This window comes from Acipenser ruthenus, chromosome 5, assembly GCF_902713425.1.
Source record: "Acipenser ruthenus chromosome 5, fAciRut3.2 maternal haplotype, whole genome shotgun sequence".
Classification (NCBI taxonomy): domain Eukaryota; kingdom Metazoa; phylum Chordata; class Actinopteri; order Acipenseriformes; family Acipenseridae; genus Acipenser; species Acipenser ruthenus.
This window is the reverse complement of record NC_081193.1, coordinates 2776480-2793867: the sequence shown is the minus strand read 5'-3', so window position 1 is coordinate 2793867 and position 17388 is coordinate 2776480. Positions and strand designations below refer to the sequence as shown.

The window sequence follows — 17388 nt, the reverse complement described above, 5'->3', positions numbered from 1 at the left end:
TATGTTTTGTTGAAGAAAAAATATATATGTTTTTGACCGATTCAGATTTTGCTGCTGATGTATTTATTTTCAAAAGGTTTTCTTTAGGTTGTGCTGCAGCAGCGCTCTGCGTTTTTTCTTTTCTTTTTTGGGGGACTGGGTTTACTTCACAGTAAATCCTAGCACTGGCGCTGGTGTCAGTGAATTTATTTTGTTAGTTATTTCTTTCCCTGTTTCATTTCTTAATGTTTTTTGGCCCTGCGAAGTGATAATGGCAGCAGTGTGGAGTAGTGGTTAGGGCTCTGGACTCGTGACCGGAGGGTTGTGGGTTCAATCCCCAGTGGGGGACACTGCTGTTGTACCCTTGAGCAAGGTACTTTACCTAGATTGCTCCAGTAAAAACCCAACTGTATAAATGGGGAATTGTATGTAAAATAATGTGATATCTGTATAATGTATAATGTGATGTCTTGTAACAATTGTAAGTCGCCCTGGATAAGGGCATCTGCTAAGAAATAAATAATAATAATAATATTTCCTGATTTTTGCCATAGTTGCATCAAGGTCGGAGTCTGCAGAAGCCACAGCTTGATCCTATTATAGTTGCTACTGCTTCTTCCTGTTCACTATACCACTGATTTATCTTTGCCAGAAGGAAGTTCTAAATCTTGACTTTCAGTGTTGCAAATCTATTTATAATGAGATGCAAATTCCGATCTCTCCTGTATAATGAGCAGTAATGTATGCTGTTTGTAAACTTGTGGTGATACTAAGGTAGTTGTTCACAAAAAAGAGCTGTTTACTACATCGCTTGCAAAGATTCTACAAAGGACGGAGGCTACGAATTCGCAGTATTTACAAAGACAAGAAATATTAGTACATAGAGCCCATAGATGTTTAAGTGAATTAAAATCTGACTTGAAGTTATCTCACAGAATAGTCATGCACTGTATCCATGCTTTTTTTTCACCCAGTTAGGCTCTGTTTTACTGTTGGCCTAACAATACTTTGATCTGCATTGAGTTTCCTATCCTTAATACATATTGTACATGCACACACACAAACACTGTAGGAGTGCAGTTAATGCATCACTGAAAGTAGGGTACCATGATGTGTCCCATTAGAGTGTACCTTGTATTGGTGTCCAACCAGATCCAGGTCTTTGAAGCTTGTGGCTTACTTGATGTGGCTGGTTTCCATGCATTATATTCTTCAACAAAACGTTCATCTGTAAAATAATGTTGGGGAATCCTATAACAAGAGGCTCTGCTGTATTTGGTCTGCATGTTATGTTATTTATCTCAACCAAGATGTGCAGGCTTTATTGCCTACAGTGTTCCCGTCCCAACCTCTGTGTCCATTTCTTCTTTTTTTTTTTTTTTAGGTTGTTACTTAGATTGCATCATGTTATGTTTGTCAATTGGGAATGAAAAACATTCTCTTGAGAACAGTACAGACAAAACTATCCCTCGTCATCCCTTCTTATTCAGCCCCCTGCCCTGTAAAATGTCGTTCCATTCCATCAGTTTTGAATTCTGAACCTGTGCACCAATATAACTCAATGTTACACATGTGCACACATTATATTGCCACCCTCACAGTGTGCCACTGAACCTAGCCAGACATGAATGCAGCCTCCTTCACTTTACTGCCAGTAAGATACTCATAAGTAAGGATACGATTCTATCACAGTGGTCCCAACTATCATGGAAGCCGTGACTTCTCCCATTTGTTTCCACTCAGCGTGTGAGGAAGTGAGCACTACTGAATTTGTTACAATGAAAGGCAGGCATTACAGGACATCTACTCATTAACAATGCTCAGGCTTGCCTCCCTTCATTTCTCCAACTTCTACACCTCTAGTTGTACACACAAAGAAAACACTGATCGATAACGTGTGTTTTTAATGGCTCTTGTTATGTTGCCATGCGTACAGTATTTCAGTATATGGCCAGTTTGGCCCCTGTCCCATACTCAGTATAAGGGAGGAATGCACTCAAAATTGTGTCACACCTGCACTTGAACTGGTCAAGTCTTGTTTCATGTTTTATTGTAATAGCAATACATAAATAATAACTAATACAAAAAGCCAATATTTATTGTACATGCTTAACAGAATTCACGTTGTATGGTTTTTATTTAGAAAAATAATATTTTTTAATTTACTTACATTTGGATATATAGTGAACTTCAGCATCTGTCATCACCAACAGGTTACATTTCTGTGGATGTGAAAGGGTCAATAAATCCATTGCGTAAGGGTCAATAAATTCATTGCATACATTATCTTGCTCTTATTGTATTATTACTTGTACTGTAACACTTGAAATGTATTTGCTTACGATTGTAAGTCGCCCTGGATAAGGGCGTCTGCTAAGAAATAAATAATAATAATAATAACAGGAAACTAAAGCACAACTCTGTAATGTGACTAAATTGCTTTAATGCAAAAGAAGGTGCTTAACAATATGATAGTTCCTCACAGTTAAATATCTGCCAGAAATATATTTGATTATCTACGGTAGTGAATTATTAACATTAGCCTCTGAAGGTTCACAGGGGAAGCGAGTATGGTGGTTTTAACTTAGGCCTTTGCTGATATATCCCACATAACAAATGCACCACGCAGTTCAGCAGTCTTTTCCTGAGGAAGAGTCAGGGCTCGATGTCAGACAATGGACTGAAGTACACTCGCAGAATCATGAGAAAAAGTTCTCAGTCAGACACTGCTAATTAAGCCAATATATTTAAAACGTGGAAACCCATGATAAAATTATGTTTATAATACAATACTGCACGTACCTGAAAAACAGACAGAGGATCTGCTGGAGGTTGACGATAGAAATTGTTCCTCTCATTATATCCAGCTTGTTCTTCGGTCACCTGAAACATTAAGACACATGAACCTACATTACATTTATTTCACAAAGACTATAGCACACTCCAATATATAGATTTTTAAAATGCATTTCACATGGATATATTGTTATTGCATGGAACTGTATTACTTTTTCAACAAACAGTTCCCAAGACAGACAACAATATTTCTGCTGGTGACACCACGTTTTAACATACCACGTACATAAAAACACGTACATAAAAACACTGCTATACTTGAGTGTTAATCACTCAAGTATGCTGACTGCTGCTTAAGATTCAGAATGTCATGGTTACTTACCATATCCGCTGTGATGTCATTTCCATTTTGAAGAAGCTGTGCACTTTTATCAACAACTAAAATCCCAACTAAAGACATGGGCTCTGTCACAGTAACCCCGAGAGAGACAGACTCAGAGGGCTTGACTTGAGTTTTACTCCAAGACAGCGAGACCTGTCAATAAACATGGTAAACAGATTAGCATGTTCTGTATGTGATGGAAACATATTACATTATAAAACTCTTTACAGATCATTCATAGAACAAATAAAAAATGCCACACCAATAAGGCAAAATAAAAAATAACAGTGTACTTATCTTGAACAGAGTGAACTTGTGTTGCTTGTGTAATGATGACACTACAAAACTCAACAATAATATTTGCACTAGGACCACACTATAAAGCAACAAATGGATTTGAAGTAAAAACCACATTAAAAAAGCTTTGCATATTGCATTGCGAAAGCACTCCTCAAACTTAGTAATGGTTTGGAATGATTTTACTGTTGTATTGTTATGTCCTGAGTATAGTCTCCTTGGGTCTCTTTATATTAGTGCTGCACTATTGAGATGTGCCTGTGCTGGCCTTGCAGACACAACGTGAATAAACTAAAGTAAATACAGTGGAATGACCCAACCAGATTTTGCCGTACCTTGTTTTTAAAGACGCTACTAATGGATAACTCTAGGAAGTCATTGACCACCTCCCCATCATCTCGAACGTAGTACACTATCATGCAGGCAGCAGGAGACCAGGAATCTGTGGGAGTCACCAGAAACGAAGCCGAGGTCTCTTTACCCACCGCGACCACCTGTCCTCTAGACACGACCTATTCAATCAGTAAGAACACATTCTCAATTCACACATGGCAAGCCAAGGAATCTTACATTTTTGTATTGTGCTTCCATTGGTGTCTCTGACCATCTCATAAAACTAAATGATAAACCTTATTAAAATCATGTTTATGAATCTAATACTGGGTGCTATCATCTCCTAATAGGACGGTAGCCAAGACGATATGTCGGACCAGTTCTCAATGCCTACACAGTAAAGCAAGCTTGGGAAACAGTTTTCCTGTACTTTTCTGATGCACTGCAAAAAAGACAAGGATGAACATATTACCAATCAGCAAAACTGCATTAACACACGGGCAAAACCATGAATCTGCAAGGAACAAATGTGCAATTTGTATATGATACAATCACTGAATATCACAGCGGGCAGCTAATGAATAAACTGGAGCCGTCAAAGGGTTTGAAACATGTTGCAAGCTTGGAAGTGGAGAAATGGTATATTAAAATCAGGACGAAAGCATGAATACTCCAATTGAAAACGGTCAAAAGAAAAGTATTGAAAACGTACCATATAATGTAGCTCCTTTATCAGTTCATTGCTTTCCACTGTAAGCTGAAAAGGAGTTCCAACCTAAGAACAGAATGATACAGGCATAAAAGTAAATAATAAAAATCACAAAATTAAACATTCCAACACATGTTTGTCCTTTACAAATACTAACTGAGCTCTTCCTCATTACGGTAAGCGTGTTTTTTATTTAGATTTGTGCTCACATTATTTACCAATATTGACAGTATTATAATATTTCAGGTTGACAGTAACCAGAAAACAAAGTCATAAAACGACTTCAGAACTTGTTCAGCAATGCATAGCTAAATGTAAAAGATTATTAGTACATTTCAAGTGTTTATTTCCCAGTACAGGAGCCAGGTACAGAAACAAAGCATTTAAAGAGGTTTTCAGTAGTATATGTTAAAATAAAACCACTTAATAATTGTTTAATAAATGTCATTGTACTTTGGTAAACGGCATCTACAATTTAGAACACTAGACCAGGGTTGTCCAATCCTGGTCCTGGGGGCCATTCCACTCCAGATTTAACAGGTAAAATGTTATAATGAACGACTTCAGGGTCTGGATGCAGGTTTCATTGGTTCAGTTTAATAATTTAGAACAGGGTTGGAACAAAGACCAGGAGTGGAAGTGCCAACTTTGCCCCCCACCCTGATAAACATGCTTTATGAATGTGCCACTAAAAATAACTGCAAGTAAGCCCTTCAAATGTATCGACATTAATCCTGTATTGCATTGTCTGCCCAGTTACACAGCAGATTCAATCCTTTTGAATTTAGCTTATAGCACTGTGTCTGCCCTGCACCCTCCAATTACCTCATATAGACCCAGTACAGTAATGTTTTAATCAATGAAAATAAGACAGTTACCTTAGGGGTTGAACTGGGCTTCTGTATCTGGATATAAGATTTGCTTGGAGAGTAAAATGCATTGACAAACCAATACGCAGTGTAGCCCTGAAATTCTGCCTAATTACAAAATAAAAATACAAGATCAATATTAAACAAGACGTGCACCTGAAACAGTGACATTTACATTGGAAAATAAAACAGGCAATAAAACACTAGTGCACTCCTAGCAGTCATTTTTATACTGGCCCAATTACAGACATTCCACCATGCCCCTGCTTGCTCAGAAACAGTGTGCGAGTGCAGGAACAGTAATAAAGGAGAACTGTAACATATTACATGAAATAATAAACAGATACAAATATAATGCACATTAAGAGGATATTAATGAATTAATTATTACTCACACTCACACTCAATCATTTACAGGTAATACATTTTTAGATTAAAATATTTTATTGCTGGCTGTTATTGCTTGTTATGGCGGCTCATTCAGGCCATCGAAGAAAAAAAAAATCTCAGGATCTCGACATTACCATTCCATTATCTCATGATCACAAGGTCATCTATCTCAGGATCTCGAGAAAATGGAAGTCACTACTATAACTCTATCTCTAACTTTATCTCTATCTCTAACCCTATCTCTAACTCCATCTCTATCTCTATCTCTAACTCTATCTCTAACTCTATCTCTAACTCTAACCCTATCTCTATCGATCTCTATCTCTATCTCTAACTGAATCTCTATCTCTAACCCTATCTCTATCTCTATCTCTAACTCTATCTCTAACCCTATCTCTAACCCTATCTCTATCTATCTCTATCTCTATCTCTAACTGTATCTCTATCTCTAACCCTATCTCTATCTATCTCTATCTCTATCTCTAACCCTATCTCTAACCATATCTCTATCTATCTCTAACCCTATCTCTAACCCTATCTCTATCTATCTCTAACTCTATCTCTATCTCTATCTCTAACTCTATCTCTAACTCTATCTCTAACTCTAACCCTATCTCTATCGATCTCTATCTCTATCTCTAACTGAATCTCTATCTCTAACCCTATCTCTATCTCTATCTCTAACTCTATCTCTAACCCTATCTCTAACCCTATCTCTATCTATCTCTATCTCTATCTCTAACTGTATCTCTATCTCTAACTCTATCTCTATCTCTATCTCTATCTCTAACCCTATCTCTAACCATATCTCTATCTATCTCTAACCCTATCTCTAACCCTATCTCTATCTATCTCTAACTCTATCTCTATCTCTATCTCTAACTCTATCTCTAACTCTATCTCTAACTCTAACCCTATCTCTATCGATCTCTATCTCTATCTCTAACTGAATCTCTATCTCTAACCCTATCTCTATCTCTATCTCTAACTCTATCTCTAACCCTATCTCTAACCCTATCTCTATCTATCTCTATCTCTATCTCTAACTGTATCTCTATCTCTAACTCTATCTCTATCTCTATCTCTATCTCTAACTCTATCTCTAACCCTATCTCTAACCATATCTCTATCTATCTCTAACCCTATCTCTAACCCTATCTCTATCTATCTCTAACCCTATCTCTAACCCTATCTCTATCTATCTCTAACTCTATCTCTATCTCTATCTCTAACTCTATCTCTAACTCTATCTCTATCTCTGTCTCTATCTCTATCTCTATCTCTATCGATCTCTATCTCTAACCCTATCTCTAACCCTATCTCTATCGATCTCTATCTCTATCTCTAACTCTATCTCTATCTCTATCTCTAACTCTAACTCTATCTCTATCGATCTCTATCTCTATCTCTATCTCTAACCCTATCTCTAACCCTATCTCTATCTATCTCTATCTCTATCTCTAACTCTATCTCTAACTCTATCTCTATCTCTATCTCTATCTCTAACCCTATCTCTATCTCTATCTCTGTCTCTATCTCTAACTCTATCTCTATCTCTATCTCTGTCTCTATCTCTAACTCTATCTCTAACTCTAACCCTATCTCTATCGATCTCTATCTCTATCTCTAACCCTATCTCTATCTCTATATCTATCTCTAACTCTATCTCTAACTCTATCTCTAACTCTAACCCTATCTCTAACCCTATCTCTATCTATCTCTAACTCTATCTCTAACCCTATCTCTATCTCTATCTCTAACTCTATCTCTAACTCTATCTCTATCTCTATCTCTAACCGTATCTCTATCTATCTCTATCTCTATCTCTATCTCTAACCGTATCTCTAACCCTATCTCTATCTATCTCTATCTCTATCTCTAACTCTATCTCTAACTCTATCTCTATCTCTATCTCTATCTCTAACCCTATCTCTATCTCTATCTCTATCTCTAACCCTATCTCTAACCCTATCTCTATCCATCTCTATCTCTATCTCTAACTGTATCTCTAACTCTATCTCTATCTCTAACTCTATCTCTATCTCTAACTCTATCTCTAACTCTATCTCTATCTCTAACCCTATCTCTAACCCTATCTCTATCTATCTCTATCTCTATCTCTATCTCTAACTCTATCTCTATCTCTAACCCTATCTCTATCTATCTCTATCTCTAACCCTATCTCTATCTATCTCTAACTCTATCTCTAACTCTATCTCTATCTCTAACCCTATATCTAACCCTATCTCTATCTCTATCTCTAACCCTATCTCTATCTATCTCTATCTCTATCTCTAACCCTATCTCTAACCCTATCTCTATCTATCTCTATCTCTATCTCTAACCATATCTCTAACCCTATCTCTATCTATCTCTATCTATCTCTATCTCTAACTCTAACTCTAACCCTATCTCTATCGATCTCTATCTCTATCTCTAACCCTATCTCTAACCCTATCTCTATCGATCTCTATCTCTAACCCTATCTCTAACCCTATCTCTATCTATCTCTATCTCTAACTCTATCTCTAACTCTATCTATCTCTAACCCTATCTCTAACCCTATCTCTATCTATCTCTAACCCTATCTCTAACCCTATCTCTATCTATCTCTAACTCTATCTCTATCTCTATCTCTAACTCTATCTCTAACTCTATCTCTATCTCTATCTCTAACTCTATCTCTAACTCTATCTCTAACTCTAACCCTATCTCTATCGATCTCTATCTCTATCTCTAACCCTATCTCTAACCCTATCTCTAACCCTATCTCTATCTATCTCTATCTCTATCTCTATCTCTAACTCTATCTCTATCTCTAACCCTATCTCTATCTATCTCTATCTCTAACCCTATCTCTATCTATCTCTAACTCTATCTCTAACTCTATCTCTATCTCTAACCCTATATCTAACCCTATCTCTATCTCTATCTCTAACCCTATCTCTAACCCTATCTCTATCTCTATCTCTATCTCTAACTCTATCTCTATCTCTAACCATATCTCTAACCCTATCTCTATCTATCTCTATCTCTATCTCTATCTCTAACCCTATCTCTATCTATCTCTAACTCTATCTCTAATTCTATCTCTAACTCTATCTCTAACCCTATCTCTAACCCTATCTCTATCTATCTCTAACTCTATCTCTAACTCTATCTCTAACTCTATCTCTATCTCTAACCCTATCTCTAACCCTATCTCTATCTATCTCTAACTCTATCTCTAACCCTATCTCTATCGATCTCTATCTCTATCTCTATCTCTAACTCTATCTCTAACTCTATCTCTAACTCTAACCCTATCTCTATCGATCTCTATCTCTATCTCTAACCCGATATCTAACCCTATCTCTAACCCTATCTCTATCTATCTCTATCTCTAACCCTTTCTCTATCTATCTCTATCTTTATCTCTAACTCTATCTCTATCTCTATCTCTAACCCTATCTCTAACCCTATCTCTATCTATCTCTATCTCTAACTCTATCTCTAACTCTAACCCTATCTCTATCTATCTCTATCTTTATCTCTAACTCTATCTCTATCTCTATCTCTAACCCTATCTCTATCTCTATCTATCTCTAACCCTATCTCTATCTATCTCTATCTCTAACCCTATCTCTAACCCTATCTCTAACCCTATCTCTATCTATCTCTATCTCTATCTCTAACTCTATCTCTAACTCTATCTCTAACTCTAACCCTATCTCTATCGATCTCTATCTCTATCTCTAACCCGATATCTAACCCTATCTCTAACCCTATCTCTATCTATCTCTATCTCTATCTCTAACTCTAACCCTATCTCTATCTATCTCTATCTTTATCTCTAACTCTATCTCTATCTCTATCTCTAACCCTATCTCTATCTATCTCTATCTTTATCTCTAACTCTATCTCTATCTCTATCTCTAACCCTATCTCTAACCCTATCTCTATCTATCTCTATATCTAACCCTATCTCTAACCCTATCTCTATCAATCTCTATCTCTATCTCTAACTCTATCTCTATCTCTAACCCTATCTCTAACCCTATCTCTATCTATCTCTATCTTTATCTCTATCTCTATCTCTAACCCTATCTCTAACCCTATCTCTATCTATCTCTAACTCTATCTCTAACTCTATCTCTAACTCTATCTCTATCTCTAACCCTATCTCTAACCCTATCTCTATCTATCTCTATCTCTATCTCTAACTCTATCTCTATCTCTATCTCAGCAGTGTGGAGTAGTGGTTAGGGCTCTGGACTCTTGACCGGAGGGTCGTGGGTTCAATCCCCAGTGGGGGACACTGCTGTTGTACCCTTGAGCAAGGTACTTTACCTAGATTGCTTCAGTAAAAACTCAACTGTATAAATGGGTAATTGTATGTAAAAATAATGTGATATCTTGTAACAATTGTAAGTCGCCCTGGATAAGGGCGTCTGCTAAGAAATAAATAATAATAATAATTATCTCTATCTCTATCTCTATCTCTATCTCTATTTCTAAATCTATCTCTATTTCTAAATCTATCTCTATCTCTATCTCTAACTTTTAAACCAATAGTTCAGACTGTGTTGAAAACCTTACCATAATGTTTAATGTTGCTTTGGTCATAATAGGGAGGTTGATCATTATAATCCCATTTTCTGGAATGGTGTAATTGATAATGGATACTTCGTCCGGCCCTGGCAAGTCAGAATTCTTCTCAAACACCATACTATCTTCAAAACCATAAAAGCCTTGTCTTACAGAAACAGTCACATTGTTCTTTCTCTCTTCTGTGGTCAGTGTCTTACTGTCATATGAAGATATTTTAAGCTGCAAAAATAAGATCATAGTTGTATTATTTTAATATGTGGTATATAGTGTAAAAAAAAAAGATTGTCTTGTGACCACATTATTGTTGGAGTATAGAACAAACTGAATATAAAATCTGTACTCACGTAGGCCGTAAAGTTTAATGACAACCTCAGTGCTGATGGATTTCCATAAAATTGCAGATTATATTTAGAGAAGGCTAAATCTATATCTGTGCTTGTGTTACATGTTAATCCTGTAAAAGAAAAAAATAATATATATATATATATATATATATATATATATATATATATATATATATATATATATATATACAGTGCCTTGCAAAAGTATTCAGACCCCTGACCTCATATTACTGAATTACAAATGGTACATTAAAATTTTGTTCTGTTTGATATTTTATTTTAAAACACTGAAACTCAAAATCAATTATTGTAAGGTGACATTGGTTTTATGTTGGGAAATTTTAAGAAAAATAAAAAACTGAAATATCTTGCTTGCATAAGTATTCAACCCCTGTGCTGTGGAAGCTCCCAGTTTACACCAATGAAAGAAATTGCCCTAACGAGGACACAATTACATGTGAACCATTAAACTTGCGATCACATTTTCTGGATAAAAACCCCACTGTTGAAGGATCATTGGTCAGGCTGTGAATCTGAAGGAAAATTAAGCATTCTACAGAAGTTAGAGATAAAGTAATACAAATGCATAGCTTAGGGAAAGGGTACAAAATAATATCCAAGTGTTTGGATATCCCAGTGAGCACAGTTGGATCAATAATCAGGAAGTGGAAGCTGCATCACACCACCCAGGCACTGCCAAGAAAAGGCCGTCCCTCAAAACTCAGCACTCAAACAAGAAGGAGACTTGTGAGAGAAGCCACAGAGAGGCCAACAATCACTTTGAAGGAGCTACAGAGTTCAGTGGCTGGGAGTGGAGTAATGGTGCACCAGTCAACCATATCAAGAGCTCTGCATAACACTGGCCTGTATGGGAGGGTGGCAAGAAAGAAGCCGTTACTCAAAAAGTACCATCTGAAAGCACATCTGGAGTTTGCCAGAAAGCATGAGAGTGACCCAGCTGCGATGTGGGAAAAGGTTTTGTGGTCAGATGAGACCAAGATAGAGCTTTTTGGCCAAAACTCAAAGCGCTATGTGTGGCAAAAAACCTAACACTGCCCATGCCTCAAGACACACCATCCCTACAGTGAAGTATGGTGGTGGCAGCATCATGCTGTGGGGATGCTTCTCATCAGCAGGGACTGGGCATCTTGTTAAAATTGAAGGAAGAATGGATGGAGCAAAATACAGGGAAATACTGCAAGAGAACCTGAAGCTTGGGAGGAAATTCACCTTTCAGCAGGACAATGATCCCAAGAACAAGGCCAAAGCAACATTGGAGTGGCTCAAGAACAAAAAGGTGAATGTCCTACAGTGGCCCAGTCAAAGTCCTGATCTCAATCCCATTGAGAATCTGTGGCACTATTTGAAAATTGCGGTCCACAAGCGTCGTCCAACCAACCTGAACAACCTGGAGCAAATCTGCCAAGAAGAATGGGCCAAAATCACTCCGACACTGTGTGCAAAGCTGTTATTGCAGCGAAAGGTGGCTCTACCAAATATTAATGTGTGGGGGTTGAATACTTATGCAAGCAAGATATTTCAGTTTTTTATTTTTCTTAAAAATATTTCCCAACATAAAATCAATGTCACCTTACAATAATTGATTTTGAGTTTCAGTGTTTTAAAATATCAAACAGAACGAATATATATATATATATATATATATATATATATATATATATATATATATATAAATTAGCTCAGAGCCAGCTGCCCAACGTTTTGATATGTTGTACATATCTTTCTCAAGGGAGCATGTGTTTGAATCAAAGCATTGGAGGTATTTCTAGGTTTTTGACGGCATGACAGCTACTTATTATTGTTTGTATTCAAATCCATGATTTATTCTTACATGATGTAATGGTGTTCTATATATTGTAACTTCATTTTTACTTTTTTCTTTAAATCTGTGTTCATTCTAATTAACATTATTTATATAAACTTATATTTATATTATCATCCAATGCTGGCTCTTGATTTGACCTCCCCAGCGCATGTTCACATAAGCATGCATGCTGCTCCCAAGATGTGTAGCCTATTGTATGTTACACCCATGTAAAATCTGCACGGCCCAAAGAAATGTCTACATTTAGCACAGTGTATCTGTGAAAACATTTTAAGGCTGCTTTTCAAAGCCTTTATAAAAAGAGTACATTCTTTCATAAGGAGAAAATCTGCTGCTAAAGTTACAAAACTAAAAATAAACACAGCAGGTAATATGGTGTAGGCTGCCTTTCCCTTTCTTTTATATTGTTACAGTGCTTTTCATTCTAGTACTTTCACATGTGGTAGCTGGAATGGATTAAACCTAGCAATACACAATTTGACTTTTGCGTTACAGGTTGCTATAAATGTGTTATTCCCTGACCTTGGCTCTCGGATATCACAATTGGTGAACTGCCTTGTTGTGGGTTCATGACCCTGTTATGTGTGTCACTAACTCATTATTTTAGAATACCTCTACCGTGGATCTATTATAGTGGGAGGTCATGCTACACAATGTTTTGGTCTGTAGTTTGAGATGTCGGTGTATTAGGAATGGATACGTAGATGGATACAATTGTTCTGAACTCAAGTACCTGTTAGGGACTCCGTCACAGTTGCAGTAACTGACATAGCTGCTTTTTGATAAAACTCATATCCTTCTCTATAAAAGATGTAGTTTTCAAAATCTTTGTAAGACAATGTAAAATCAGCTGACCCGTTTATCTGTAAAAAAAAAAAGACCAAAAATAATATGAAACACCAAAAATGAGAGGGTAGAAGCAATAAATGAAAATGGGGGGAAAAAGGCTGCAGACTTACTGGCATTGTTTTATTAACTTTCATATTCATTCCCCATATGTTGGCGTTTAATGTCAGAGTTCCATTTACAGGCTTCCCATACCTGTATCTATGAAGGAAACCATGCACATGTCAACATTTAGCACTTCAGTTCACAGCCTGTCCCTGTTTAATACTGGAGTGAAGACAAACCAATACTTCCCCAGTGGGGTTCATACCCGAATTCAGGAGTGTTCCTTAACCCAGCTGTTCCATTCATTCACCAATCTACCAGTGGAACAGCTGGTGTTTTAAAGCTTTCATTTGCAGTTTATCGTTTTATGGATTTTTGTACAGAATGGGACATATTTTGAAACAAATGCAAAGGCAAACCTGCGTTTTCCTGAGAAGATTAAATCAATTGTAATGTAAATCTAAGAATTTTTGCTTGTTTAAACTGTTACATTTATTGTATTCTCCTCTGAACATTTGCAGAGAGTGATAGACAGAGAGCGCACTAAACCTGTCAAGAGTCCATAGATGAATGTTAAGATCACAGGACACCACACCTCCACAAGTACTATATAGGAAGGCTCTGCAGTTGAGAGGAAAGTATTATGAACTCATCAGCCACTAGGAGGAGATCTATTGCACTGGCAACAAGAAACCTTCTGGTATCCACTAGGAACTTTTATTACCCACTGCTGCTTTTAAGAAACAGATGTAACAGCCAGGAAGTGGCTTCTATATAGTGGCACAAGGTAGCAAGTTCAATCAGACATATTTAATGCCACTTTAACAACACTAATATCAAGTTTTCATACACACAGGCCCTGGCTATGATCAGTACACTCACTTTGCTGTGACAGTGCCAGTTATATTCTTCATGTCTGGAACACAGTAAATAGACTGGGTCCTCATCTCTACTTCAAATTTAGGCAGCACTGAAAGTAAAAACACATATAAAGAGCATGTTAATTAGGACAGTGATTGAGGGCAAGTCGTTCAGTCCTTCAATGGCTCCTCTGGCCAGAAAAGTAAAAGTTTCAGCAACGTCCTGGTACAGAATCACAACCTGTGCTGTAGCTCAGTTTCAAGGCAAAGACCTTGCAATAACTGGGTCATGTGACCTACAACACATAAAGTGATAAGATACCAGGAGGATTTCATTTATCTACAGCGTGTTTTCAACAAGTTTTAGATCCACAGTGATAACTGAGTGCATGTACCACAATACTACAATGTTCTGTTGCAACTCCTTCTAAATACACACCTCATTCCATAATAAATGGACATGTGTTTCTTGTATGTTATTATTATGAATGTACTGGTCCATCCCTGCATTGTAACAAATGCCTTTAATACCTTGGGCAAAAGCAGCACCCCTATTAAATAATTTCTGGTTGGAGGACACTATAAAAAAAAAAAAAACAGTAAGCACTCTATTCATTTTAACAAAGTTTACACTATTCAGAAATGCTTACCATATTGAGCTACGATGAATGGACTGCTACTCACCACTCCCTAAAAGAGACAGAGTGTATTGATTACATGTTTGTGTGAAAAGGAAAGACTTTTAAAAGTGTGCAGTCGAGTTCCAACCCAACAGAAGGAGCTGTCTGGCCACAATGAGTGAAGTCTATCCAACTGAAGCTGCATCACACAAGAAAACCCTACAAGGGCATGTAATCAGTGGGCCATTTCTAAATGTAGTTACCTACCCTAACCCTAACCCTAACACTAACCCTAACCCTACCCTTATCCTAGCCCTTGATATTTAAAGTGAACTACCATTCCTGTGCTCATAAAACTTTCAACTTCAAGAAAAAATATCAGAACAAATCAGGATTCCATTCAAATGTGTATTACATTGATCCAGACAACACAGGGTAAGTTATTTTATTCTGTTACCATAGATGCATTAAATAATAACACCAAGTGTTCAGGTTACCATTCAAGCCTCAGTCTTGTCTATTTCCCTTACTGTAATTATTCTAATTTCATTGTCAGGGAGGTTGATTCGCATTGTAGTAATACAGTCATATTTACAATGCATCCCAGTTAAATAAGGGTTAGGCTTACGTTTATTGTAGCTTCAATGGTCCAGCTTCCAAGAGGAGGATTGTCAGATAACTGAAACTCTTTTGATACAACACCCAGATGACTGTCTATCGACAGCCACTGCTCTATAGAATTACCCTGAGGGTCCTGCCAGGAAAAAACAAACACCACATAATTACCAGGCAGTGTCAGGAGTACAATTATAATACATAAGACATGAGACATAATACCATACTACTCCCAGTACACGAGACATAATACCATACTGCTCCCACTACACATGAGACATAATACCATACTACTCCCACTACACATGAGACATAAAACCATACTACTCCCAGTACACAAGACATAATACCATACTACTCCCACTACACATGAGACATAATACCATACTACTCCCACTACACATGAGACATAATACCATACTGCTCCCACTACACATGAGACATAATACCATACTACTCCAAGTACAAATGAGACATAATACCATACTACTCCCAGTACACGAGACATAATACCATACTGCTCCCAGTACACGAGACATAATACCATACTGCTCCCAGTACACGAGACATAATACCATACTGCTCCCAGTACACGAGACATAATACCATACTACTCCCAGTACACATGAGACATAATACCATACTACTCCCAGTACACATGAGACATAATACCATACTGCTCCCAGTACACGAGACACATAATACCATACTACTCCAAGTACAAATGAGACATAATACCATACTACTCCCACTACACATGAGACATAATACCATACTACTCCCAGTACACGAGACATAATACCATACTACTCCAAGTACAAATGAGACATAATACCATACTACTCCCACTACACATGAGACATAATACCATACTGCTCCCAGTACACATGAGACATAATACCATACTGCTCCCAGTACACATGAGACATAATACCATATTACTCCCACTACACATGAGACATAATACCATACTACTCCCACTACACATGAGACATAATACCATACTACTCCCACTACACATGAGACATAATACCATACTACTCCCAGTACACGAGACATAATACCATACTACTCCAAGTACAAATGAGACATAATACCATACTACTCCCACTACACATGAGACATAATACCATACTGCTCCCAGTACACATGAGACATAATACCATACTGCTCCCAGTACACATGAGACATAATACCATACTACTCCCACTACACATGAGACATAATACCATACTACTCCCACTACACATGAGACATAATACCATACTACTCCCACTACACATGAGACATAATACCATACTGCTCCCACTACACATGAGACATAATACCATACTACTCCCACTACACATGAGACATAATACCATACTGCTCCCAGTACACATGAGACATAATACCATACTGCTCCCAGTACACATGAGACATAATACCATACTACTCCCACTACACATGAGACATAATACCATACTACTCCCACTACACATGAGACATAATACCATACTACTCCCACTACACAAGAGACATAATACCATACTACTCCAAGTACAAATGAGACATAATACCATACTACTCCCACTACACATGAGACATAATACCATACTACTCCCAGTACACGAGACATAATACCATACTACTCCAAGTACAAATGAGACATAATACCATACTACTCCCACTACACATGAGACATAATACCATACTGCTCCCAGTACACATGAGACATAATACCATACTGCTCCCAGTACACATGTGACATAATACCATACTACTCCCAGTACACACGAGACATAATACCATACTACTCCCAGTACACATGAGACATAATACCATACTACTCCCAGTACAGGAGACATAATACCATACTATTCCCAGT

At 37.2% G+C, this 17388-nt stretch overlaps 1 protein-coding gene across 1 annotated transcript in view; it reads right to left on the bottom strand.

Moving 5' to 3' along the window:
- The window catches only part of LOC117402300 (CD109 antigen-like), a 55183-nt gene that overhangs the window by 20719 nt on the left and 17076 nt on the right, over positions 1–17388 (bottom strand). Inside the window, exons 5-18 of the mRNA XM_059023515.1 lie at positions 15535–15660; positions 14937–14976; positions 14309–14396; positions 13495–13582; positions 13269–13398; positions 10690–10799; positions 10334–10564; positions 5375–5473; positions 4500–4562; positions 3790–3966; positions 3158–3310; positions 2782–2862; positions 2150–2201; positions 1111–1207 (exon numbers count right to left, since the gene is read on the bottom strand). Of these exons, the coding sequence (XP_058879498.1) occupies positions 1111–1207; positions 2150–2201; positions 2782–2862; positions 3158–3310; positions 3790–3966; positions 4500–4562; positions 5375–5473; positions 10334–10564; positions 10690–10799; positions 13269–13398; positions 13495–13582; positions 14309–14396; positions 14937–14976; positions 15535–15660 (1535 nt within the window). The remainder of the gene's footprint in view (positions 1–1110; positions 1208–2149; positions 2202–2781; positions 2863–3157; positions 3311–3789; positions 3967–4499; positions 4563–5374; positions 5474–10333; positions 10565–10689; positions 10800–13268; positions 13399–13494; positions 13583–14308; positions 14397–14936; positions 14977–15534; positions 15661–17388) is intronic.